Raw genomic sequence first — 25,038 nt, 5'->3', positions numbered from 1 at the left:
ACATCAACCGCGTGTGTAACCGTGATGGTCTCTTTCCGGCGGAGTCCGGGAAGTGAACACGGTGTTGGAGTTATGCTTGACGTAGGTAGTCCAGGATCACTTCTTGATCATACCTTTATCGACTGTGCTTTGCCTTCTCTTCTCGCTCTCATTTGCGTATGTTAGCCACCATATATGCTAGTCGCTTGCTGCAGCTCCACCTCATACCTTTACCTTACCCATAAGCTTAAATAGTCTTGATCTCGCGGGTGCGAGATTGCTGAGTCCCCGTGGCTCACAGATACTTCCAAAACCAGCTTGCAGGTGCCGTTGAGTCCGTGCAGATGACGCAACCAAGCTCAAGGAGGAGCTCGATGAAGATCTTGTCCTTTATGTTGTTTCGTGTTAGTTGATCAGTAGTGGAGCCCAGTTGGGGTCGATCGGGGACCTTTGTCGCATTTGGGGTTCTTCTTTTATTTAGGCTCCGTAGTCGGGCCCTGATTGTATTTGGTTGTTGTAATGCTTTATTCATGTATTTGTGTGAAGTGGCGATTGTAAGCCAACTATGTATCTCTTTCCCATATGTATTACATGGGTTGCGTGAAGATTACCTCACTTGCGACATTGCTTTCAATGCGGTTATGCCTCTAAGTCGTGCTTCGACACGTGGGAGATATAGCCGCATCGAGGGCGTTACATTGGGTTCGACAATCTTACTTATCGAAAAGAGCTACAATTGATCCCCTATACTTGTGGGTCATCAATATTCCAATCATATTCATGCTCAACACAAACACCAAATACCATTTATTTAGGTTCAATTCTAATCCCGAATGTAGATGGAGTGTGCGATGGTGATCGTATCAACCTTGGAATTACTTCCAACACACATCGTCACCTTGTCCTTAACAGTCTCTGTTTATTTTGCAACTCCTGTTTCGAGTTACTACTCTTAACAACTGAACCAGTATCAAATACTGAGTGGTTGCTATAAACACAAGTAAATTACACATCAATATATGTATATCAAATATACCTTTGTTCACTTTGCCATCCTTCTTATCCGCCAAGTATCTAGGGAAGTTTCACTTCGAGTGACCATTTCCTTTGCAGTAGAAGCACTCAGTTTCAGGCTTGGGTCTAGCTTTGGGCTTCTTCATGGGAGTGGCAACTTGCTTGCCATTCTTCTTGAAGTTCTCTTTCTTTCCATTTGCACTTTTTCTTGAAACTAGTGGTCTTGTTAACCATCAACACTTGATGCTCTTTCTTGCTTTCTACCTTCGCCGATTTCAGCATCGCGAAGAGCTCGGGAATTGTTTTTGTTATCCCTTGCATATTATAGTTCATCACAAAGTTTTAGTAGCTTGGTGATAGTGAGTAGAGAACTCTGTCAATCACTATTTTATCTGGAAGATTAACTCCCACTTGATTCAAGCGATTGTAGTACCCAGACATTCTGAGCACATGCTCACTGGCTGAGCTATTCTCCTCCATCTTGTAGGCAAAGTACTTGTCAGATCTCATACCTCTCGACATGGGCATGAGTCTGAAATACCAATTTCAACTCTTGGAACATCTCATATGCTCCGTGGCGTTCAATTTTTTTTTAAGTCCCGGTTCTAAGCCGTAAAGCATGGTGCACTAAACTATCAAGTAGTCATCATACCAAGCTTTGTCAAACATTCATAACGTCTGCATCTGCTCCTGCAATAGGTCTATCACCTAGCGGTGCATCAAGGACATAATTCTTCTGTGCAGCAATGAGGATAATCCTCAGATCACGGACCCAGTCCACATCATTGCTATTATCATCTTTCAACTTTTCTCAAGGAACATATCAAAAAAAAGAGCTATATCGCGAGCTATTGATCTACAACATAGATACGCAAATACTATCAGGACTAAGTTCATGATAAATTAAGTTCAATTAATCATATTACTTAAGAACTCCCACTTAGATAGACATCCCTCGAGTCATCTGAATGATCACGTGATCCATATCAACTAAACAATGTCCGATCATCACGTGAGATGGAGTAGTTTTCAATGGTGAACATCTCTATGTTGATCATATCTACTATATGATTCACATTCGACCTTTCAGTCTTCAATGTTCCGAGGCCATGTCTGTACATGCTGGGCTCGTCAAGTTTAACCCGAGTATTCCGCTTGTGCAAAACTGTCTTGCACTCGTTGTATGTGAACGTAGAGCTTATCACACCCGATCATCACATGGTGTCTCAGCACGACGAACTGTCGCAACGGTGCATACTCAGGGAGAACACTTATACCTTGAAATTTTAGTAAGGGGTCATCTTATAATGCTACCGCCATACTAAGAAAAATAAGATTCATAAAAAATAAACATCACATGCGATCAAAATATGTGACATGATATGGCCATCATCATCTTGTGGCTTTGATCTCCATCTTCAAAGCACCGTCATAATCTCCATCGTCACCGCCTTGACACCTTGATCTCCATCCTAGCATCGTTGTCTTCTTGCCAACTATTGCTTCTACAACTATCGCTACCGCTTAGTGATAAAGTAAAGCAATTAGATGGTGATTGAATTTCATACAATAAAGCGACAATCATAAGGCTCCTACCAGTTGCCGATAACTTTTACAAAACATGATCATCTCATACAACAATTTATATCTCATCATGTCTTGACCATATCACATCACAATATGCCCTGCAAAAACAAGTTAGACGTCCTCTACTTTGTTGTTGCAAGTTTTACGTGGCTCCTATGGGCTTCTAGCAAGAACCGTTCTTACCTACGCATCAAAACCATAGCGATTTTTTGTCAAGTGTGCTGTTTTAACCTTCAACAAGGACCGGCCATAGTCAAATTCGATTCAAATAAAGTTGGAGAAACAGACACCCGCCAGCCACCTGTGTGCTAAAGCACGTCGGTAGAACCGATCTCATGAACATGGTCATGTAATGTTGGTCCGGGCCGCTTCATCCAATAATACCGCCGAATCAAAATAAGGCGTTGGTGGTAAGCAGTATGACTATTATCGCCCACAACTCTTTGTGTTCTACTCGTGCATATCATCTACGCATAGACCTGGCTCGGATGCCACTGTTGGGTAGCATGCAATTTCAAAAAATCCTACGCTCATGCAAGATATATCTAGGAGATGCATAGAAACGAGAGGGGGAGAGTGTGTCCATGTACCCTCGTAGACCGAAAGCGGAAGTGTTTGACAACGCAGTTGGTGTAGTCGAACTTCTTCTCGTTCCGACCGATCAAGCACCAGACGTACGACACCTCCGAGTTCTGCACACGTTCAGCTCGATGACATCCCTCGAACTCTTGATCCAACAAAGTGTCGAGGGAGAGTTCCGTCAGAACGATGGTGTGGTGACGGTGATGGTGAAGTGATCTGCGCAGGGCTTCGCCTAAGCACTACGAAGATATGACCGGAGGCGTAAACTATGGAGGGGGCGCCGCACACGGCTAACAATTGTTGGTGTGTGTTCTAGTGGTGCCCCCTTCATATATATAGGTTGGAGGGGAGGAGAGGCAGCCAAGGGGGCACCCCAAGTAGGAGGAATCCTACTTGGGGTCCTCCCAATTCGGCCTCCCCCCTTTCCTATTCCTATTCGGAGTAGGAAGGGAAGAGGGGGAAGGGGGAATCCTATTCCCTTTTTCCTTTCCTCCTTCCCATTTTCTACTCCAATTTGGCCAGCCCATATGGGAGGGGCACACCAGCCCCTTAGGGGCTGGTCTGTCCCCATCTTGGCCCATTAAGGCCCATGTAGTTGCCGGGGGGATGCCCGAAACCTCTTCCGGTGACCCGATATGCACCCGGTACCCCCGAAACACTTCCGGTATCCGAATAGCATTGTTCAATATATGAAGCTTTACCTCTCGACCATTTAGAGAATCCTCGTCATGTCCTTGATCTCATCCAGGACTCCGAACAACATTCGGTCACCAAATCACATAACTCATATAATACAAAATCGTCATTGAACGCTAAGCGTGCGGACCCTGCGGGTTCGAGAACTATGTAGAGATGACCGAGACACCTCTCCGGTCAATAACCAACAGCGGAACCTGGATGCTCATATTGGTTCCCACATATTCTACGAAGATCTTTACTGGTTGTACCATAATGATTGCACACGTTATTCCCTTTGTCATCGGTATGTTATTTGCCCGAGATTCGATCGTTGGTATCTTCATACCTAGTTCTATCTCATTACCGGCAAGTCTCTTTACTCGTTCTGTAATACATCATCCCACAACTAACTCATTAGTCACATTGCTTGCAAGGCTTATTATGATGTGCATTACCGAGATGGCCCAGAGATACCTCTCTGATACTCGGAGTGACAAATCCTAATCTCGATCTATGCCAACCCAACAAACACCTTCGGAGATACCTATAGAGCATCTTTATATTCACCCAGTTATGTTGTGAAGTTTGATAGCACACAAGATATTCCTCCGGTAACCGGGAGTTGCATAATCTCATAGTCAAAGGAATATGTATATGACATGAAGAAAGCGATAGCAATAAAACTGAACGATCAACATGCTAAGCTAACGGATGGGTGTTGTCCATCGCATCATTCTCCTAATGATGTAATCCGTTAATCAAATGAAAACACATGTCTATGGTTAGGAAACTTGACCATCTTTGATTAACGAGCTAGTCTAGTAGAGGCTTACTAGCGAAACGGTGTTTTGTCTATGTATCCACACATGTATCAAGTTTTCAATTAATACAATTCTAGCATGAATAATAAACATTTATCATGATATAAGGAAGTATAAAATAACAAATTTATTATTGCGTCTAGGGCATATTTCCTTCAGGATCCATGTATGAGAACAAAGTGTGGACTTTGGTTGACTTGCCCGATGATAGGCGAGCCATAGAGAATAAATGGATCTTCAAGAAGAAGATTAACGCTGATGTAATGTTTTTGTATACAAAGCTCGACTTGTCGAGAAAGGTTTTCGACATGTTCAAGGAGTTGACTACGATGAGACTTTCTTAACTGTAGCGATGCTTAAGTCTGTCCGAATCATGTTAGCAACTGCCGCATTTTATGATTATGAAATCTAGCAAATGGATGTCAAAATTGCATTCTTTAATGGATTTCTTAAAGAAGAGTTGTATATGATGCAACCAGAAGGTTTTCTCGATCCTAAAGGTGCTAACAAAGTGTGCAAGCTCCCGCCATGCATTTATGGACTGGTGCAAGCATCTTGGAGTTGGAATATACGCTTTGATGAGGTGATCAAAGCATATGGTTTATATAGACTTTTGGAGAAGCTTGTATTTACAAGAAAGTGAGTGGGAGCTTTGTAGCATTTCTAATATTATATGTGGATGACATATTGTTGATTGGAAATGACGTAGACTTCTTGGATGGCATAAAAGGATACTTGAATAAGAGTTTTCAGTGAAAGACCTCGGTGAAGCTGCTTATATATTAGGCATCAAGATCTATAGAGATAGATCAAGATGCTTAATTGGACTTTCACAAAGCACATACCTTGATAAAGTTTTGAAGAAGTTCAAAATGGATCAGTCAAAGAAAGGGTTCTTGCATGTGTTACAAGGTGTGAAGTCGAGTCAGACTCAGTGCCCGACCACTGCAGATGATAGAGAGAAAATGAAAGTCATTCCATATGCCTTAGCCATAGGTTCTATCATGTATGCTATGCTGTGTACCAGACCTGATGTGTGCCTTGCTATAAGTCTAGCGGGGAGGTACCAAAGTAATCCAGGAGTGGATCACTGGACAACGATCAAGTTCATCCTAAAATACCTGAAAAGGACTAAGGATATGTTTCTCGTTTATGGAGGTGACAAAGAGCTCGTCGTAAATGGTTACGTTGATGCTAGCTTTGACACTGATCCAGATGACTGTAAGTCACAAACCGGATACATATTTATATTGAATGGTGGAGTTGTCAGTTGGTGCAGTTCCAAGCAAAGCGTCATGGCGAGATCTACATGTGAATCGGAGTACATAACTACTTCGGAAGCAGCAAATGAATTAGGCTAGATGAAGGAGTTCATATCCGATCTAGGTGTAATACCTAGCGCATCGGGTCCAATGAAAATTGTGACACCCTTGATTCAATCATACACTAATCATACACGCAAATGTGTACGATCAAGATCAAGGACTCACGGGAAGATATCACAACACAAGTCTAGACACAAATTAAAATAGGGCCATTTGCATTTCTGCCCCTAACTCGAACCACCTACTCAGATTTGCCCCTAATTTCAAAGCATGCTCAAATTTGCCCCTCTGTCGTTAAGTCACTACTCAGAAATGCCCTTCCGTCCAGTCAAAGTCCATTGACCGTCAGAGGCCCATGTGTACTGTAGCAGACGGAAAGTGCTACAGTATTGGACGGAAAGTGCTACAGTATTGTATGGAAGGGCATTTCTGAGTAGTGACTTAACGGCGGAGGGGCAAATTTGAGCATGCTTCAAAATTAGGAGCAAATTTGAGTAGTGGGTTCGAGTTAGGGGCACAGATGTAAATGTCCCATTAAAATAATACAAGCTTTATATTACAAGCCAAGAGCCTCGAGGGCTCGAATACATAAGCTCGAATACACAAGAGTTAGTGAAAGCATTAATATCTGAGTACAGACATAAGTTAAACAAATTTGCCTTAAGAAGGCTAGCAGAAAAGTAGCAACGATCGGAAAGGCAAGGCCTCCTGCCTAGGACCTCCTAACTACTCCTCGAAGCTGAACTCCACGTAGAAACATCCTCGGGGTCCACTGGCTCCTGGGCTCCATCATCTGGTTGTCTCATTCGAGAAAAATGGAAAAGGAGGAAAGAGGGAGCAAAGAAACTGTGAGTACTTATCCAAAGTACTCGCAAGCAAGGATCTACACTACATATGCATTGGTATCGATGAAAAGGGTAGTAACTATGGACGGAACTGCAGAATGCCAGAATAAGAGGGGGGGTAGCTAGTCCTATTGAAGACTACGCTTCTGGGAGCCTCCATCTTGAAGCATGTAGAAGAGAGTAGCAAGTGTAGCATCAAGTAGCATCGCATAGCATAATCCTACTCGGCGATCCTCTCCTCGTCGCCCTATGAGAGAGTGATCACCTGGTTGTGTCTAGCACTTGAAAGGGTGTGTTTTATTAAGTATCTGGTTCTAGTTGTCATAAGGTCAGAATACAACTCCGGGTCGTCCTTTTACCGAGGGACACGACTATTCAAATAGATAAACTTCCCTGCAGGGGTGCACCACATTACCCAACACGCTCGATCCCTCTGGCCGAACACACTTTCCTAGGTCATGCCCGGTCTCGGAAGATCAACACGTCTTAGCCCCACCTAGGCCTAACAGAGAGGTCAGCACGCCGATCTAAATCCTATGCACGCAGGGGTCTGGGCCCATCACCTGTTGCACACCTGCACGTTGCGTACGTGGCCGGTGAGTAGACCTATAAACCTCCATTACAAAGGAAGTTGCGTTACGCGGTCCAACCCGGCGCGCCTCGCTCAGTCGCTGACGTCTAGGAGGCCTCAGCTGATACCGCGATGTCAAGTGCCCATAACTATTCCTGCGTAGTTGTTAGTGTGTATAGGCCAGTGGCTAGACTCAGATCAAATATCCAGATCTCGTTAAGCATGTTATTTGAAGTATTCGCGGACGCCGACTAGGACCAGGCCCACCTGTCTCCTAGGTGGTCACAACCTGCCCTGTCGCTCCGCCACAAAGTAACACTCGGGGGCCGTCGAGAACCCAGGCCCACCACTACCTGGGTGGAACCACCCATCCTTTCAGCCCCCACACCCGAACAGTATCACAAGTGATGTAGCAGTATAGTAGTATATAGTATATATCCGTGATCACCTCCTGAAGTGATCACGTCCCAGTAGTATAGCATGGCAGACGGACAAGAATGTAGGGCCACAGATGAAGTACTAGCATCCTATACTAAGCATTAGGATAGCAAGTAAAGACATCTACAATTGTAGCAACAATGACGGAGGTGGATTAGGAGCACTCGGCGACGACCACCTACGGAATCGCTGCCGCACGCATGCAACCTTGGGATCTGTGCCTTTTGTCTTTAAATGATTATAGCATGTTAATACGGCGCATGCGTTGTAGGAAGGAACAGTCTATACCTGTTCTTGCTCATTTATTGTTTCCTGTCTTGGCCACCATCATACAGAAAGTTGTCCCTACCTAATTAATGTACTCAACCATCGCCTACCTGTGGAGTTTTCTGCTTCCTCACAAGGACTCTGTAGCCAAATCTGAAAACCAGCTCTCCTCTCGGCTCTTTGTGGTGATTTCTAGTCATAAAATTTCGCCACAGAAGTAGTTGATTTCAGTTTGGTATAGCTTCTGTTCGTGTGCTGTTTAGCAGTAATCTTTTTCTTGAGTTCTTTGGTGCGAGAAGATGAGCAGTCCGGCAGATCCGCTTGACCAGGAACCCACCGCCATCGAATCCATGTAAGTTCTTTAGTTTTAGAACAGATTGGTAAGCAGAACTGCTGTATTAAATGAGTATGTGTTTATTTTTCTTTTGCTACTCTCCCCTTTAAGATCGACAGAAGAAAAAAGAGCCGACCAGTGCGCCGCGGGGATAGCTCAGATGTCCGTCAAAGAGGCGCGGGCACTGTCGACGGTAGCTGAAGCAGATGAGCTAGATTCTTCTAATGGCAGCATAGAGCAGCACGTCTCAACAGTAGTAGACGGAGATCCTGGATCGAAATCAAGGACTCCAAATGTGATTGATGTTGAAAGGGAAAAGAGCGGCTGGGTTCGACGGTATGTTATATCTGTACAATTTCCTTCATGAACTCGATTTATGAGCTTGATGCACACGCACATAAGGTTCGAATTCTGGAAAAAATTGTTGATTCTATGGACATACCATCAACATAGAAATTTAATGTGTTCTCCTAATTTGTATGTAACGTTAATCGTATTTGTATGGGATTGACACTGGTCTTTTTTTTCAACTACAGTCACAGACACGGCGCAATGCCTGATGAATGAGCCGCTAGTGCAGAAAGGATTAGTGCACTGGAATTAGCATTTAGAGGATTCGCTGAGAGGAAATGAGATGAAGTCGTAGTGCCTTCTATGGGGTTGACATTTGATTCGCTAGGAGAGGCCTACGACTACTACAATCTGTATTCATGGGAATGCGGTTTCGGAATCAGGTACGGGAAGAGTCGTACAAATGTCAAAGGTGCTAAAAGCATGCAAGAGCTGCTGTGCAACTGCGGGGTAAGCAAACAAACTCTATAATCCCTGTTCATTTACACCTTTTCAGAATATTGGATGGTTATTCAATTTAGTTTACTTTCTCATTAGGGGAAACCAAAGAAGGTGAACTCTACCTCTTCCAGAACAGAGTGTCCAACGATGATTAGATTGCTGAGAACTGAAGATGATGGCTGGTACATATGTGAGTACAGAGTCTCTCACAACCATGAGATGTTACACACATGCGCCAAGAAACTCCACTTCCCTTCCCACCGACACATAGACAAATACACAAGAGAGCTGGTATCTCAACTGCGTCAGAATAATGTCAACCTCAGCAATGTTTACAGCATAATAGGGACATTTTTTGGTCGCATAGAGAATGTTCCTTTCACCAAAAGATGCATGAGGACCTTGTGCGCGAAACTAAGCAGAGACCAAGCAGATGGAGATGTTAAGAAGACAATGGATTATTTTGCTGAGTTGAAGCAGAGTGACCCTGAGTTCACTTATACAGTTCGTGTAGACAATGAGAGTAGAGTTAGAACATTGATATGGACAACTGGGAAGAGCAAATTACAGTACCACTACTTTGGTGATGTTGTTACATTTGATACTACCTACAGGACAAATCTATACAACATGTCATTCGGACTATTTGTTGGGGTTAACAACCATTTCCAGAGTGTTATATACGCTGGTGTACTTATGCGTGATGAGAAAGTAGAGAGCTTTAACTGGGTTTTTCAGAGTTTGTCAAGTTGATGGGAGGGAAGAAACCAATTACCATTCTAACTGGTAAGTAAGTTGTCAATTTGGTAATATTTTTTTTTTGTAATGAAAACTGGTTGGATCTGATATTGACCAATATGAATGTAATATTCACGGACCAAGCAAGAGCCATGGAGCTAGCTATCGAGCAAGTTTACCCAGATGCAACACATCGTTGGTGTAAGTGGCACGTTTTAAAGAAAGCAAAAGAATCGCTCGGGACTTTGTACAACAAACGGAGTGAATTCAGGGTTGAGTTCCACAAATTAATACAGGAAATGTTGACTGAAGAAGAGTTTGAAAAACAATAAAAAGAGTTGATTGACAAATATTCACTGCAGAAGAATACTTTCCTCATACAGACTTATGAAAAGCGACATATGTGGGCGAAACCTTATTTTGCACGGAAGTTTTGTGCCAGGATGACTAGCACACAGCGTAGCGAAAGTGCGAATCACATGCTCAAGAACTACGTACCTCCAGGCTGCCCTATGAATCTTTTTGTGAAACAATATAGCAAGCTTCAAATCGACAGAGACCGGGAAGAAGGTTTCCAAGAAAAACGTACAAGACTGGTAAAAGTTTCAGTACTCATCTCTGTAGTAATATGCTTTTGAAAATGAAATTTATCTTAGAAACGCTTATTTTATAATAACAATAAATCTAAATTTTACAGGGAGGTGTTGTACTGAAGGCAAACATTCCACTGGAGAAGCACGCAAGCAAAATATACACGAGGACAATGTTTGAAATGTTCTGTTCTTATATGTATGCAGCTGGCTCATACACTGTATCGGAGATAACACCGAAGAAATTGTACAGAGCAACTCATGTGAATGCAGAGAAAAGAAGCAAGTACTGTAAGACTGATTTTGAAATAGAAATAACTGATGATGGGGAAAAGTACATATGCCAATGCGGACTATTCGACCACATGGGTATGGTATGTTGCCACATAATCAAGGTATCTTCGGTGCAAACTATGAAATACTGAAAATCTAATAATGGCCTATGATTGCTAAGGTAGATTGACATGATATTCTTTTGTATTGTCAGGTGATGATGGTATTGGATGTTAAAATGATCCCGGCACACCATGTCATGAAACGATGGACAATAGATGCACGTGACATCCTACCTGACCATCTTAAACATTACGAGAAAGACATGGGTCCTATTGAATCTCCAACATACAGACACTCTGCTTTGTACAATGCCACACTTGAGCTGGTTAGACTTGGCGACACAAATGTTAAGAGTTACGAGTTCACTATTAATTACATAAAGGAAGGATTATTGAATGTGGCCCCTCTTTGCAATAGGGGAGATGGCATGAGTGTGTTGGACAAAGCTTCAAGCGTTGCTAGGTCAAATGCAACAAGCAAAATCAGGGGAGATATGAGCATGAACATGCCAGCTGATGCACAAGAATTTTCAGAACTCCGTCACATTCATATGGCAAAATGCACAAGGTCTGAAAGTTCGTGCATGAATGGAGGTGATGCTAACGAAGGTGAAAGTTCAGAGTCAATGAACGATGTATTCTCACCTGATAGAAGTCACCATGAGTTATCCGCACCACCTCCAAAGAGGTTGAAAGGCAGACCTACAACAGCAAGAGAGAAGGCGCCTTATGAGAAGAATGTTAAGAGATCGAGATTCTGCAAGATTTGAAGGGGCGAAGGACACAAATGCACAACATGTCCAATGAGAGGTGATGCATCGGTTAAACCGCGAAAACAATCTACTTGCACAAATTGTGGTGTAGCAGGGCATCGACGGAAAAATTGCGGCAAGAAGGCAGTGTTCAACGACAAGATTGTTATGGAATGAATCATGAAGTGTTGAACCAGAATAATGAAAAAAGTACATTGGCATTTGCAACATGTATCTGCGATGAAACAGTCTCTTTTGAATAATTCATGTTGTTTGAGTGCAAAATGGAAAACAGCATAATGATTAGTTTCTTTTATTGTACTGGTTCTTAGATGCACCGTGTTTCTTATATTCATTTCTTGCTTTTAGTATAAATTTATATTTATATGATCGAATAGTAACTTATTTTATTAATGAGTTCCTCAACGCTAGGGAGATATTATTATCCACCTTGTGTAATAATTATGTTATATTGCAAAATGTCTTCAATTTCCGCAATTAATTATGTATATACAACTATGAAACATATTTATATATTTATTTATTTTACATTCAAAAAACTTCACGTACCGCCGCCATGTTGCACAACATAAAAAATAGAAACAAGGAATAAAGGTTATAATGGGCCGTTTGCCCCTACATGTTCATTCTTTTGTCATGTAGGATGAAATGGACATAACTGATGGGCCGAGGCCAACTTGAAGGAGTGGGGCGAAGGGCCTGCAATTAATACAATCAGTGCCGGATTCAAATTTCAAAAAACGACAGCAGGACCAAGCACGTGCGATCGTCTTTGTTCTATATATAGAAGCAACGGCTGTTCTCCAGGCACATAGCCTATACTTGCAAATGTGAGTTAGACCTGCGGCTTCATCAAAGCTTTTATATCCATAAGATATTTTTGAATTTCAAGAATGGCTAAGAGGCTGAGGTCTGGTGGCCAGATCCATGCGGAGGTTAGTGAAGATATTTTTATTGCATATTCAAATTGTTGCTATTTTACTCCACACGAACTAGTTCCACACGAGTTGTTGCTATTTTTATGTATATTGTATTTTCAAATTTATGTTTTCTAATGCAGCGAATAGTGCTCAGGCCTCCTATGTCAACAGCCATAGCTGTGATGGAGGTTGGAGATATACTTGATGAGAACTATTCTGGAGAGGTAAACAGTAAATAATATGTTAAAACTATTTAAAGTTTGTTTATTATGATCAATCTAAAAACAATTAAACCTTCACTAACTTAGGCATCCGTGGGTTGTTACATTAAAAAAACAACTAATCAGGTCGTGAAGGAAGATAAGCTGCTACTAGCACAGGTATTTTTTTCTAAATTTTGTAAACTAAATTATATTATTTTATGGTTTATTTTTGTAATTAACTATTATACAAAATCTTTGATATTTTTTTTTATTTTAGCAACATGTATGTTTCGAGATCGAAGAAGGATACGGAGAGACCGATCCATATGTGTCTACCTTGTTCGACGAAATATGGTACGTGGAAGACGTTGGTGACTGTTGCTCCCGCATTTCTTCAAAATTCAAAACAAAGGAGGATGACAACGATGATTATGGAGAAGAGGTTGACAGCTTTGCGTGCAAAAGGCGTAAAACTAAGCCAGGCAGTGCTCACTGCCATTTAGGGAAAATATATTAATAAGCACTTGACGGTTGTGTTATATCATATGAGAATAAAAATATGCTATTTTCATTTGAATTTAGTTATATCACATGTCTCACCTAAGAATTAATTTCTATTTCAGATTAATGTGTGTCTTTAAATATGTGTGTGCTTGTATAATGCATTTTATTTAACTTTAAAAATATGTATTACTCAATGATTCAAACTAAATATATATCCGTTTAATTTTTACATTGTATCGGCGCTGGTCATATTTACTTTAAACATTACAAAGAGAGGATCCAGGGTCTTCCCTTAATGAAGACGGCCGCAGAGCTATAAATTCTTTGCATTTAAAATCAAACGTGTGCACAGAAGCCGGTTTCGTAGTGCCAAAAGTCTTATGTCGTACGCATAAACACTGACACATATTAAATGTTATGTCATATTAAATTGGGTCGACAGCTAATTTCCAAACGTGAAGCTATCAAATATAAAGTTAAAACTTAAATGCGTGCCTGTAAAGTTATCCCGCACTTAATTCAGCTTTTAATGGACTGCGTAATGCATGGCGTGAACAGTATGCAAAATGCATTGTTTACCCGCTGAATAACATGTGTAGAAAAAATGTTTCGCGGTCAGGGCTATAAGTATAGGATCGTATGGAGAGCGTATACGTTTGTGCGGTGCTCGTTCTTTGCTCGACAGACGTTTGTTCTCACGAGCTTGAGTAGATCTGGTCGTTTGAGAGCGAGAAAACGGATTTGCAATAAGGTAAGAGTTTGTATCTAAGATCTATAATTTTTACATACGAATGTGTCGGCATATATTGTTCTATATGGTTTCTTACGCATATATTGATTTTTTGCATTTGTTTTGTAAAACCAGAAACATGTCAAATTCGTATACTTTTGCACTAGAATCGGGCGGTGGCTGGGGACTGGGAGACGTCTCCTTGATGGGTGCTGGTGGGCGTAGTTTAGTTCTCAGTAGTTTTGCGCCAAAGGACATCAAGCTTGGTATAGCTTGTTGGTGTGAGAACAAAAAATCTCTTATCAGATCAATTGGTCTAGGTGGGATTCTTACCATGCCTGATATGCAGACATTCAACCGAGATTTCACACAGTTGCTCTATCAACGGGTAGATAGTAATGAACGTTGCCTCAGAGTCGGAGTCAAAGAGGTTGTAGGGATAAACGAGATCCAGGTATCTAGAGTGCTAGGCATTAGATATGGTGGATCTGTATCTATTAAAAGAGATGATGGGATCCCAAGCATTGAAGACGTAAGGAACGCAAGGGTTATGTTATGTCTGGTTAAAGATGGTTTGCAAAATACGAAAGAGATAACAGTTCCAGAGGTGATCGAGGTCCTGCGTAGAGTTTGCAGCAATCCAATGACTATTCAAGAAGAGGTTATGACAAAGGTGGCCTTTGTAATGCTTTGTACGGCAGTTTTTTCTGTCCAAGAGAGAGTCGGACATCGATACCTTTAGATGCATACGAAATGGTGAAAGATCCGTCTATTCTTCACAAAATGAACTGGGGGGAGTATATAGTTGCTGAAATTTTTGACGGTGCGAAGAAGGTTCAAAATTCTCTTATCACCAAGAAGATTCCACGTATACGGATGCATAATATTCCTTCAGGTAAGCATCATGTCTTGTCATGACTTTTACAAACAACCATGATGCCTTCCTTAAACTAACAATTTTGGTTCCAAAACATCTGACTGCAGATACTGTACTTTGACATGGTCGACACGGGGTTTATCCGCGTTGACCAAACATCGACGCCTAGGGTTTCTTACTACACAGGTGTCTGCATAAAGGCACTTATCGAGGAAGATACAATTTTAGTGAATGGGAAAAGGTTATATGGCTCCATGCCGGTAAGTTATAAATTTGTGCTAGAAGATTGGATTGTATTTTCTAGTCATAACTATGATTTAATTAAAAACATTTCATCAGGCCAAGGCATCGAATCAAGCTATAAATGGACACCAGTGCCAGCTGGAAGGTATAACCGGACAGGTAAGTAGAGGCATGTCCTAATTGGACAACCACTCGAGTAATTAATTGAATACATGATGATTCATTTTCATCGAACATTGCACAGTGCAAGGCATGGATAATTGATAGGATAGAAGAATACCGTAAGAGCATGGAGGAGGAAACCAGGGACTTCTACGCAGCCGGTGCAACGTCGGCTGACTTTACAGTGCACACATTACGCGAGCACGAGGCCAAAATGATCCAGAAAGCTGCCAAGCATAGAATAGAGTTGGTGGCATACATGAAGGGCAAGGGTTACTACGAGCATGTTGAAAAATTGAATTGTAGCTTGGAAGAAATGTCTTCTATGATAGCAGGTGATTGTTATTTTAATAATTTTACACATAAATGATAATTTATAATTTTTTAAAAATGTAAGAAATTATAAACTTTGCCGGCACTGATTTAATATGTTGTCAATTTTAAACTTACACAATTAGGTTTGCGTTTTAGCATGGGGAATTGTTTCGATGCAGTGGGCGACAGAACACTGGAAAACAATATGTCTATAGATGAAGGTATGGAATATAGAATGTAAATATAAAATTTAATGGCATTTTATTTTACAGCAAAATATTATTATGATATATAATTTATGTTGATCCTAATGAGTGAAGGCGGTCATCATGAGGACATTGTTTTTGCAGCTAAAGTTGACTTCAAAACAAAAAATAATAATTATTTGTTTAAATTTCATATAAATACTTTTGTCTTAAGGCTTATATCGAATTTTTGTTTAAAAGACGTCCAAGATGCTCGCATTTAGCAAACAATAAATATAACATCACAATCGGGACTTGTAGGACAATTTAGTATGACAGGGAAACGTTCATCGACAGGAGTAAACGGTAGATACCTTCTGCTTCGACCTGGATCAACATCGGGTAATTTTGATTTGAATTAATAACTAAAAAACGTATTTGTAAGTAATAGTAATTTTGAATTAAAATCTGAGCATAATTTCTACAAGTTTTGCAGGTTTTGCTTTGTCGGACCTTAACAATTCAAGTTACCGCAATGAGCATGATTTGTTAGTTCAAGAAAGAGAGGAAGCAATTTTTTTTGAAGAAAGCAGACTTTCCTTCGACAAACATGACCATTTGGACCAAGATATTGTTTACGTACCTGACAATGCTAGTGAGTTGCCTTTTCTCTTTTTAACATGATAATTATGATTAACAAATAAAAATTGGACATTTCATTGGAAATTACATATTTGAATTTACCTAAATTAAATGTTTAATGCCGCGTCTTATTATACAAAACTTACATAATATATAACTATGACTATTTGAAATTCTGGACGAGGAAAAATTAATCCTTTGTGCTAAACTAACGTTAATAGATTTTGAATAAGATTTACATATAACTATTTCTTTAAATTTTTTTCACTAACTATCTGTAATGCGAATGATCTACTTGTTATCTTAACATGCATAACTGTGCCAGTAATATTTTAATATATATAGGGAAGAGGGCACGTGCTGTATCTTCCAGTTCAGATGAAGACAGTGACGAATTTGAGCTTGAGCTACTGAAGAAACATATAATTAATGAAAAATGTGGTACATCACCGTTTGACATTGGTGCAAAATATCCAACATTTGGAACAGGATCTTCGGAGTTAGCTTATCAGAATCTAATAGATTGTTCACGTACAATCAAGTCAAGGTTCGTTGTAAACTTATTATACCTATACAAGTTATTTAAAATAGAATTTTATGTTGAAGGATAATGTTAAAAAAAACAGGATATGGGTGGAACTTGCAAGACCTACTGAAATTAAGTTGGATGGGAACACAATATTTGAGTTACTAAAGCCGGGCAGGAGGATGAATTATGTCGGTTTTGATAAGTTTTGCCGCATTAGCCGGGAGTATGAGTCGAGATGGTGTTTAAGCGGCGATAACAGCCGTTGGAGACACTTTCTGCATCCTATGTTGTCGGTGAGTGTAGCTAATTATTATATTAAAATATTAGAACATGTTTTAATTTAACTTTTAATGGAATGCTAAGTTGTTGATATTTAATATGTAGGGCTCTATTCTACACACAACGAATCCATGGTTTAAGAAGCCGATAAACGACCTTTTCGTGGGTGAACACATTGGCTACGACGTGGAGTCATGCAAAATGGTGCGTTTATTAGATAATTTTTTTATTTATAGCAATATATGAGAAAAAAATTGACGAGAATTGAAATGAATTGTTTACAGTTGTTCGGTCCATACCAAGAAAATGACAAGAGCTGGGTCTTATATATATTCGACCGTATCGAAAAGAAGCTACATGTGCTAGATCCGGTAAGGTCTTGCCTAGGAGAGACATATGTGGAGGAACATCATGTTGGTAGATGTTCAATACTTATAAAAGGATTGACAATGTGCTTTGAGACGTCTTTTGAAGGCATTGACATAGGAACCAATGGGTGGGAGTATATCTTCCATACAAATCTGAATGCAAAGGCATCAAGGTTGGTTAAGGTACGATGGTTATGTTTGTTTGGTATGATTTTCAACTAACATTTTTGAAAATAATGCAGCGATGATAGTGGTTACTATGTGGTTCACTACATGAAATTTTTTGATGGATCAGAGGTCCACGAGAAGATTAATGCGGTATGATATATTAAAATGTTTTTAGTTACATCTCTATTTTGTAAATTCATTACACTGGGTCATATATATGATTTTCTCCTTCTATTCATAACTTTGCAGATGGATCTGCATGTATTAAAGAGGAACCTGCTACAGCTAGCATGCAGGATGGAATCAAACATGGTGGTGGCACCCGAATGTATCATCGGTTTTTAATCAATGTTCAAGATCTTGATTTGTAATAAATAAAATCAGGGGGCAGAAAAGCACGTTGTAACAATTAACCCTTATTGCTTAAAATGGTCAGAAGGTAGACAACCAATTTGTAATAATTAAAATTCAATTATCATGTTCGGTCCGCAAAGGACATGGCTAGATAAAAGAAAACAAAATTTAGGTATGTTAACGGTGCGGATGCATTGGGAAAGAAATGCATGTACTGGTTTGACGCATTGTTTGTTCCTGGGTAGCAGCCTTTTGTCGTGGGGTAGCCGGCTCTGTAGATCTGTCTGAAGTTAAAATGATCCAGGGTCGGCATACACGGGTGCGTTGCCCCTTCGAGTGCGACGCGACCCGACTGCTGGAGCGTAACTAGCATACGTGTTGGTTGCACGGCGCACGGATCCTTGTCGTTTGTTGTGTGGACATTTTGCGTGACAAACAGTAGACCTGTGCGTGCAGACATTTGCAGCGTATGCTATAAACAGTAGAAAGGGATAAAAGAATTAGCAGAAACAGTGTCACATAACGCGTGCTGGGATGCTAGGATGTACTACTGGCGTGCTCTAGCCTCTGCACTGCTAGCCGCTCTTAATTGCTGAACTGTCCGGCTGTTCGGACGAGACGTTTTGCAAGCCAGAGAAATTGGTACCCCAAATTCATTGCGGGTGTACTACATTACCACTCCGATGGAGAAACTGAGATCCGGTTGACTTAAAGACTGGAGCGGGTGGGAGCTAGTGAATCTTATCTCTTCAGCAAGAACTAGAGCGGCGGAAGCGAGTTCTACGCATCCGGTGGCCTCGCATCATCTTCCAAGGTAAGTTTCTGAAAACTTTCACCGTCGGTACAGGTCATTTGTTTCTTCTATTCCGACCGATGGTTTAATTTGTTTTCTGTCCTTGTGTAATCTATTAGGAATCAAATGAACTTGGTTAGAGGCCGCCATGGAAATGGCAGACCACAAGGTGTAGATTTCGAATCAAGTTCATGTCTTAATCGTTTTGGTGGTAGCCGTGAGTTGAAAGCGGAGGCGTTCGGTGAGCATCTGGAATCTGTAAGCTTAGATGGATGCATAGTGAGGAGCAATTACACGCCTGATGCGATAGGATTAGCGATGCAGAACTGGGGCGAAGAACAGAAAGCATTAGTTCGTGTGATGGGCCTTGGTGGGTTACTGCATCTTCGGAAAACAGGGAATTTTTTTATCTCTTTCACACGATCTCTGCTTGATAGGATCGACCCCAATGACAGTACGATGAGGCTGCCAGGCGGTGCGAAGTTGATCTTGGGCGAGATGGAGATTTGCTCTTATATGGATATAAGGAGAGGAGGTTTGACACTGCAGAGGAACAACAACAGTCCAAGTGATGATCACTACATGAGTGCTAGGTATCTTCTGGGAATGGCTCTGATTCCACAAGAGATCACTATGAACGATGTAGTTAGTATACTACAAGAACACGTGGACTCGCCGATGACTCGAGAGCAGAGGATTAAGACGGAGGTGGGAACGGCCATGCTTGCTGTTTCCGTTGTATTTGGACCACGAGATGGTCGCAACCACGTGACAAATGATGTATACCGGCTTGTCGAAGAACCATCCAAACTTAGTGTTTGGAACTACAGTAGATATGCTCTAGAGGAGTAATGCGAGGTGCCCTGTGCCTGGCAGAGTCCAAACGAAAAGGAGAGCAAAATGTTTGGCTATATGGATGCCCAACTATTTTGCAGGTATGAAGAACTTGTTATATCTACTTAATTCAGCATTGCAATTTACAACATGTGAATCCATTTGTTGATAACAGAAAAAAAAAATATCTAACTGTGCATTAATACATTTGAAAAACAGATACACTACTTCAACTCGGTTGATACCGGTTATCTCACCATCGATACAACAAAGCAAGCCGCGGTTAAGCTGTATTCAACTTCTGTAGTGAGAACTTTCATCGAAGCAGATACCTTCGAAGAGGATGGCCAGGTCAAGTATGGAGGCTTGAAGGTTAGGAATGTAGTTATGTTATTAAGCAATTGTATATGATATATATTTAATCATGGTATATATTTTTATATATATATATAACTGTCTATGGATGCAGGGCAATGTTGCTTGTTCTGGAAAAGCTATAGCTGCCGGTTGTATACACTATGAGGTAATCAGAAAAACTGAAACACTCACCATGTTTATCTTTTGTATGGTTAGTAAACTTAATTAGATTGAATGGTTAATTTTTTTTGCAGACACTATTATACCTAAAAGGAAAGTTGAGAATGTCTATGTTAAAGGCAGATTCAGTATGTCATGAGTTCAACGGGCTCATGTCCAAGGATCATTCAAATGATGTTGGCATGATAAAGAGACGGATAGAAGAGCATGATATGGCACAGACTCTATCGAGGCTTCATGAATGGAAAGATAATGACGCCAAAATTGAATCAGCCTTAAAAGGTAGCTTATCGATCATTATCGTTCTTAGTAATATGAAATTAGCTCCTACTGCTATGTACATAAGCTATGAATAAAATGATGATTTAGGTAAATGTGGATGGAGCCCAGATATGCCACCACGCATATTAGAAGGTATTATTTATAGTTATGCTGAGTTATTATGTATTAGTGTAATCATTAATATATATGAATTGTTAATCATGTGAGCATGTTTCTTTTTAAGGTGTGGTTGTTAGTACAGAAGACTGTAATGATATTGAAAATTGGGAAAGGAAGAAAGTTGCAACAGGTTAGTCACCTTCAAAATTGTCCAATTATGGCATTGGTGAAATTACCTAAGATGGAAACCTAGTATATGTGGGAACTGTAGTTTGTACAAGCTAGGTGAGTGATTTACCCTGGATGTACTTTCCAGGATCTGCAAGTACAGATGAGGACCATGATATCAAAACAGTAGCAGAGGCACTTGCTGGGATGAAAGCAGGTCTGTAATTAACTCCCAGTACGTGACGTACATTTGTTTCTGGATGGCACATGCCAATTAATAGATATCCTCACTAATGTGCAGGTTTGTTTGGTGCTGGGTTAAGTGGGGCATGTGGCTCTAGGCAAGGTACATGCACACGTACAGCTGCAGTCAATTCAACAAAGCAGACATTGATGGTACAACAAGCTAGTTCACTTACTGGAGAAATAAACAAGGGCGGTAAGTTTGTGTTCTTGTTTACTGTTGAAGATAAAGCATCATGTTCCATATGATGTGCCTAAAAAAATTGCAATTACGAAATCTAGTTGCATTGATTGGAGATGAAATTAAAACTAATGAAGGTACACTTGAAGGAGATGGCGGAAAACAAAAACCAGGTTAGTTGGGTTGCTAATTTTATATTTGTAATAGGTCTGCTGCTGATAAAAAGTATATTTGAGATTATTTGCTCCATAATAAAAACATAATATGCAAATCATTTAGATTTTTTCATTTTGTTCCGTAAGAATGTAAATTGCAGATATGTACGATATATATAGTTGATGATGCGGATGTGTAACGGGATTCTAACATTTTCACAAAATTCTATAGTGTTGAAATTCTATGTCAGGAGATTGGCGAAAAACAGAGATATTTTTTTGGATCATGAAAGAACCAATGAAAGATGTACCGTTTTGTCTGAAAGTGTTAAGACAGACGAAATGAACCCGATACTAGCACATGACGCATTCAAGAAAAATTCTTTGGGTGGGTTAATAATAGTACAGACCTTTATATATAGGATGGAACTTTTCTGTTCGATTCTAATTGTGACAACATTTTACATTGTACGTTTTTTTTCTTAATTGTACTGCAGGAGGTAATAATTTAAGTGAAGAGAGCATTACAGCTGTTGCAGATGCAGATATTGGGAAGAAGAGGTCAATCTCTCAAATAAATCGACTGATTGAAGGTTAGAGTAATTTGTTTTCTGTATGTATATGTAGGTAGTATATATTGTTTTGTAATAATATAATATAGTTTGATTCCCAGTTTGTAAACGGCAACGTATCGCCGCGAAGATGGATGTTCCAATCATATCAAATGGACTTAGCAATGGTGGGTTAGGAGGACCTGGCGCCTACTTTTTAAGCAGTAGGAAAGTACTGAAGGATTCTATAGAGCAGCTGGAGAATACAAAGGGAATGGAACTAAGGAGGTGAATATAATCTAAATCCTATAACAATTAGTTCATTTTTCTTCCCTAATATAAATTTGACTGATTAAGTTCATTCAATTAGGATCTGGATTGAGCATCCTATACCTGTTGTGCTGCAAATTACTGGAACTGAGATATATGCAATGATGAAACCTGGAGGAGAAGTTGGTGCAAGACAATTTGATATTTTCCGTAGGCTTGTGTATTGTCAGGATAAGAAGTTATATGCTCCTAGGTCAATTTTGAGGCTGAGGAAGGTTCTTCATCTAAGCTGGGCGGTTAGTTCATTGTAGGAAAATAAGTATATAAGAAAACAATTTGCGCATAGTTAAGATTTCTAATTTGGTAGTGGTAATATGTTTCCAGGAGAGAGTGCTTAATGGTGCAGCCGTATAGATTAGTGATGAAATAAAAGCAAGTTTGGTTGGTTTGAACGGAAAATTTGATTTGAAGACTTGCAATATGGTAAGGGGCTTAGCAAGTAGATCACATAATGTATATTGTTTACCAATTAAATCATCTTATGAAGTTAATTGCTGTGTGCAGATAATGGTTCCAGACAGATCTGTAGAGGGGTATTACGTTCTGTTGTCTTCAATATGTTTACTCATGTGGTCTATGTGTTTGATCCAGCAAACTCATGGTAGCTTGAGACAACATTGGAGAAGAAGCACTGGGCAAAATATATGTTGTTGCTTAATGGGATGTCGTCCTTGATATCTGAGTTATACCCCGGCTATCATGTTGATGCTTCTAAATGGAAAATGAAATGCCATAAAGTGTTGGCGGACCGAGTGAAGAGGTGAACATACTGAGCTTTGATTTTTCATTTAGATATAATTATTTATGTTTTTCAATATTTGGTAGTCTCTAAAGTTCTGCTGCAATGTGCTGGTAGGGGTGATACTGCATTCTATGTTTTACTCATCATATTGAGCTTCAATGGGCAAGAGATAAAGCACATTCTTAACACGGTTAGTAGTTATTATTCTAGAAAATTGCACATGTAATGTGGAAAATCATTAATCAATTTGTAATGCTGACATAAGTAAGTTGTTTCTTAATGCAGAATTCTCTGGCATTATTCAAGCTTAATGTGCCACATTCAAGTTTCCCAAGGGAAATCATACCATGTTAAATTCTGAGTTACCTAAGTTATTTAACTGGTAGAGCGGCAACAAGTCGTGGTATTGTAATGAATGTCATACTACTTATTATTTAAGACATATATGGATTGTTTTAAATTAGTTAAGCTCTATGAAGAATGTGGGATATATTTCGTAAGCTTAAATTCGACAAGTACTATGGCTATGTCTCTGAATGTTTGTTTGGTTTTATTTGTCTATATTGTCGTTGTATTGTTTATCAGCATGTTTCGTTTTTTGAAGCATGGTTGAGTTTTTATTTATATTTGATTCACTGTATGCTACGTACGTTAGGGTGTATGTATATAGTAATTTTGATATTTGTAGCAACTATTTTAGGATCATTTTTTTTGAAATAATAAAATTTGTTTTCTATATATACTTAGAAAATTTAATTAAGAATGTTGTACTGCTTGAAGGAAAATATAATATTGAAATGGGTGGTGTTTTAGTAGTAAGATACATTCCTGGTACACATGTGGTGCTTTGTTTGCGGTGTATAGATTTATTAACAATTAAAGTATTAAAAAAATTACTATGTTATTATGATGTAGGGGTGGAATATGCTTAAGTGGCAGAATCAAAATCAATTATAGTATCATAATGTGTGTAGTCCATATTTGTTTTTGTACTAAAGTAAAACAATTAAATATGTTATTGCAGATGAGTAAGTTGTTAGGTGTAGTTGAAAAAGATATCTATAGAATGTGTGTACTTGTAAAAAAAAGTGTATGAGCAGCAGTATGGTGGATTAGTAGCATTCAGAAATTGTGTATTTAATTTTGTTATACGAGTGCAATACTTGGTCATGTTTTATACAATAAAATGTTAGGGAATTTCAGGACTTATTTGAATTACTAATATGATTTGAATATAAGGTGGCGTAGCACCCGAATGATCGTATGCATTTTCTGTTCAATCCCCTTAAATTCAATAATAATTTAATAATTGAAAAAATTAAGAAAAACATGTATATTTTTTTTAATCTAATATGACTAGGTATCGTACTCATATAAATATTTTGGAAAATGAAAAAATCACGTAAACTTCAGGGTTAGGAAAACCTGGATATATTATTGAACGAAAATTAAGGTATGAAATATGATGACATATTAGCATGAATAGTACTTGAATCTAGCCTTTTGGGGGAACATCATTTACCCCTAATACAATAAATTTCCGTAGTAATGTTTGGTTCATTTAAAAATTACGTGAATTTTTGAAAAAAAATGAATTACTAAATTATTTGTGAATAGGGGTGGGGTAGCAACCGAGAGCTCCAATGCATTTTCTGTTAATTTACTATAAAAATTATTAAGTATATATGAATAATTTAGGAATGTGGATGTGTGTGTGCATAAGTCTTCCTACATATGTCAATAATAATAAAGTTGTGTCATTTTGTTACGTTCCATAAAGAGACCTACATTACTGAACATGCCATAAAATGCATAAATATATTAACTAATACATCTGTTTTATAGATTTTGGATGAACGGACATGAAGTAAACAAAGCTTAATAATAATACAATTTTGTGGAAATGGAATGTATGTAGTTTTTACACTGTATAACATGAAAATAGTTACAAAGTTGACGATATGTATAAATTAAA

The 25,038-nt window shown here is 39.4% G+C and overlaps 2 protein-coding genes across 12 annotated transcripts; both read left to right on the top strand.

Moving 5' to 3' along the window:
- The first annotated feature begins 8,042 nt into the window (after positions 1–8,042).
- Positions 8,043–18,126, top strand: LOC123043395 (protein FAR1-RELATED SEQUENCE 1). Of its 4 annotated transcripts, XM_044465818.1 has the most exons (24): positions 8,043–8,459; positions 8,553–8,777; positions 8,978–9,242; positions 9,330–10,567; positions 10,669–10,956; positions 11,049–11,858; positions 12,312–12,604; positions 12,730–12,813; positions 12,898–12,969; positions 13,070–13,146; positions 14,162–14,921; positions 15,011–15,163; positions 15,243–15,305; positions 15,391–15,643; positions 15,767–15,844; positions 16,130–16,210; positions 16,305–16,463; positions 16,796–16,997; positions 17,077–17,272; positions 17,364–17,462; positions 17,543–17,629; positions 17,733–17,799; positions 17,869–17,944; positions 18,044–18,126. In XM_044465818.1, exons 12-22 carry the CDS (start codon positions 15,026–15,028, stop codon positions 17,742–17,744), a joined length of 1,368 nt encoding a protein of 455 aa, XP_044321753.1. In that variant the 5' UTR covers positions 8,043–8,459; positions 8,553–8,777; positions 8,978–9,242; positions 9,330–10,567; positions 10,669–10,956; positions 11,049–11,858; positions 12,312–12,604; positions 12,730–12,813; positions 12,898–12,969; positions 13,070–13,146; positions 14,162–14,921; positions 15,011–15,025; the 3' UTR covers positions 17,745–17,799; positions 17,869–17,944; positions 18,044–18,126. The 4 variants fall into 4 exon arrangements, with proteins under 4 accessions (XP_044321753.1, XP_044321761.1, XP_044321779.1 ...); XM_044465826.1 differs by lacking the exons at positions 14,162–14,921; positions 15,011–15,163; positions 15,243–15,305; ... (9 more) ...; positions 17,869–17,944; positions 18,044–18,126 and having other exon boundaries at positions 8,102–8,459; positions 11,049–11,706; positions 13,070–13,377; XM_044465844.1 differs by lacking the exons at positions 14,162–14,921; positions 15,011–15,163; positions 15,243–15,305; ... (9 more) ...; positions 17,869–17,944; positions 18,044–18,126 and having other exon boundaries at positions 8,103–8,459; positions 12,312–12,499; positions 12,937–12,969; positions 13,070–13,377.
- Positions 18,127–18,187: 61 nt separating this feature from the next.
- On the top strand, positions 18,188–23,526 carry LOC123043354 (uncharacterized). 8 transcript variants are annotated; one of them, XM_044465774.1, is made up of 18 exons: positions 18,189–18,962; positions 19,061–19,876; positions 19,995–20,147; positions 20,245–20,298; positions 20,387–20,594; positions 20,682–20,726; positions 20,818–20,883; positions 21,010–21,078; positions 21,163–21,300; positions 21,387–21,458; positions 21,673–21,828; positions 21,938–22,033; positions 22,114–22,279; positions 22,362–22,568; positions 22,646–22,744; positions 22,913–23,081; positions 23,178–23,253; positions 23,349–23,526. In XM_044465774.1, exons 2-15 carry the CDS (start codon positions 19,793–19,795, stop codon positions 22,689–22,691), a joined length of 1,560 nt encoding a protein of 519 aa, XP_044321709.1. In that variant the 5' UTR covers positions 18,189–18,962; positions 19,061–19,792; the 3' UTR covers positions 22,692–22,744; positions 22,913–23,081; positions 23,178–23,253; positions 23,349–23,526. The 8 variants fall into 8 exon arrangements, with proteins under 8 accessions (XP_044321744.1, XP_044321709.1, XP_044321729.1 ...); XM_044465770.1 differs by having other exon boundaries at positions 18,190–18,962; positions 22,826–23,081; XM_044465788.1 differs by having other exon boundaries at positions 18,192–18,962; positions 21,423–21,458; positions 22,826–23,081.
- Positions 23,527–25,038: the final 1,512 nt, after the last annotated feature.

Source organism: Triticum aestivum, chromosome 1A (genome assembly GCF_018294505.1).
Source record: "Triticum aestivum cultivar Chinese Spring chromosome 1A, IWGSC CS RefSeq v2.1, whole genome shotgun sequence".
In the NCBI taxonomy this organism is placed as follows: Eukaryota; Viridiplantae; Streptophyta; class Magnoliopsida; order Poales; family Poaceae; genus Triticum; species Triticum aestivum.
Note: the sequence above shows the minus strand (reverse complement) of the source record. Positions and strands in the feature narration are given on the sequence as shown.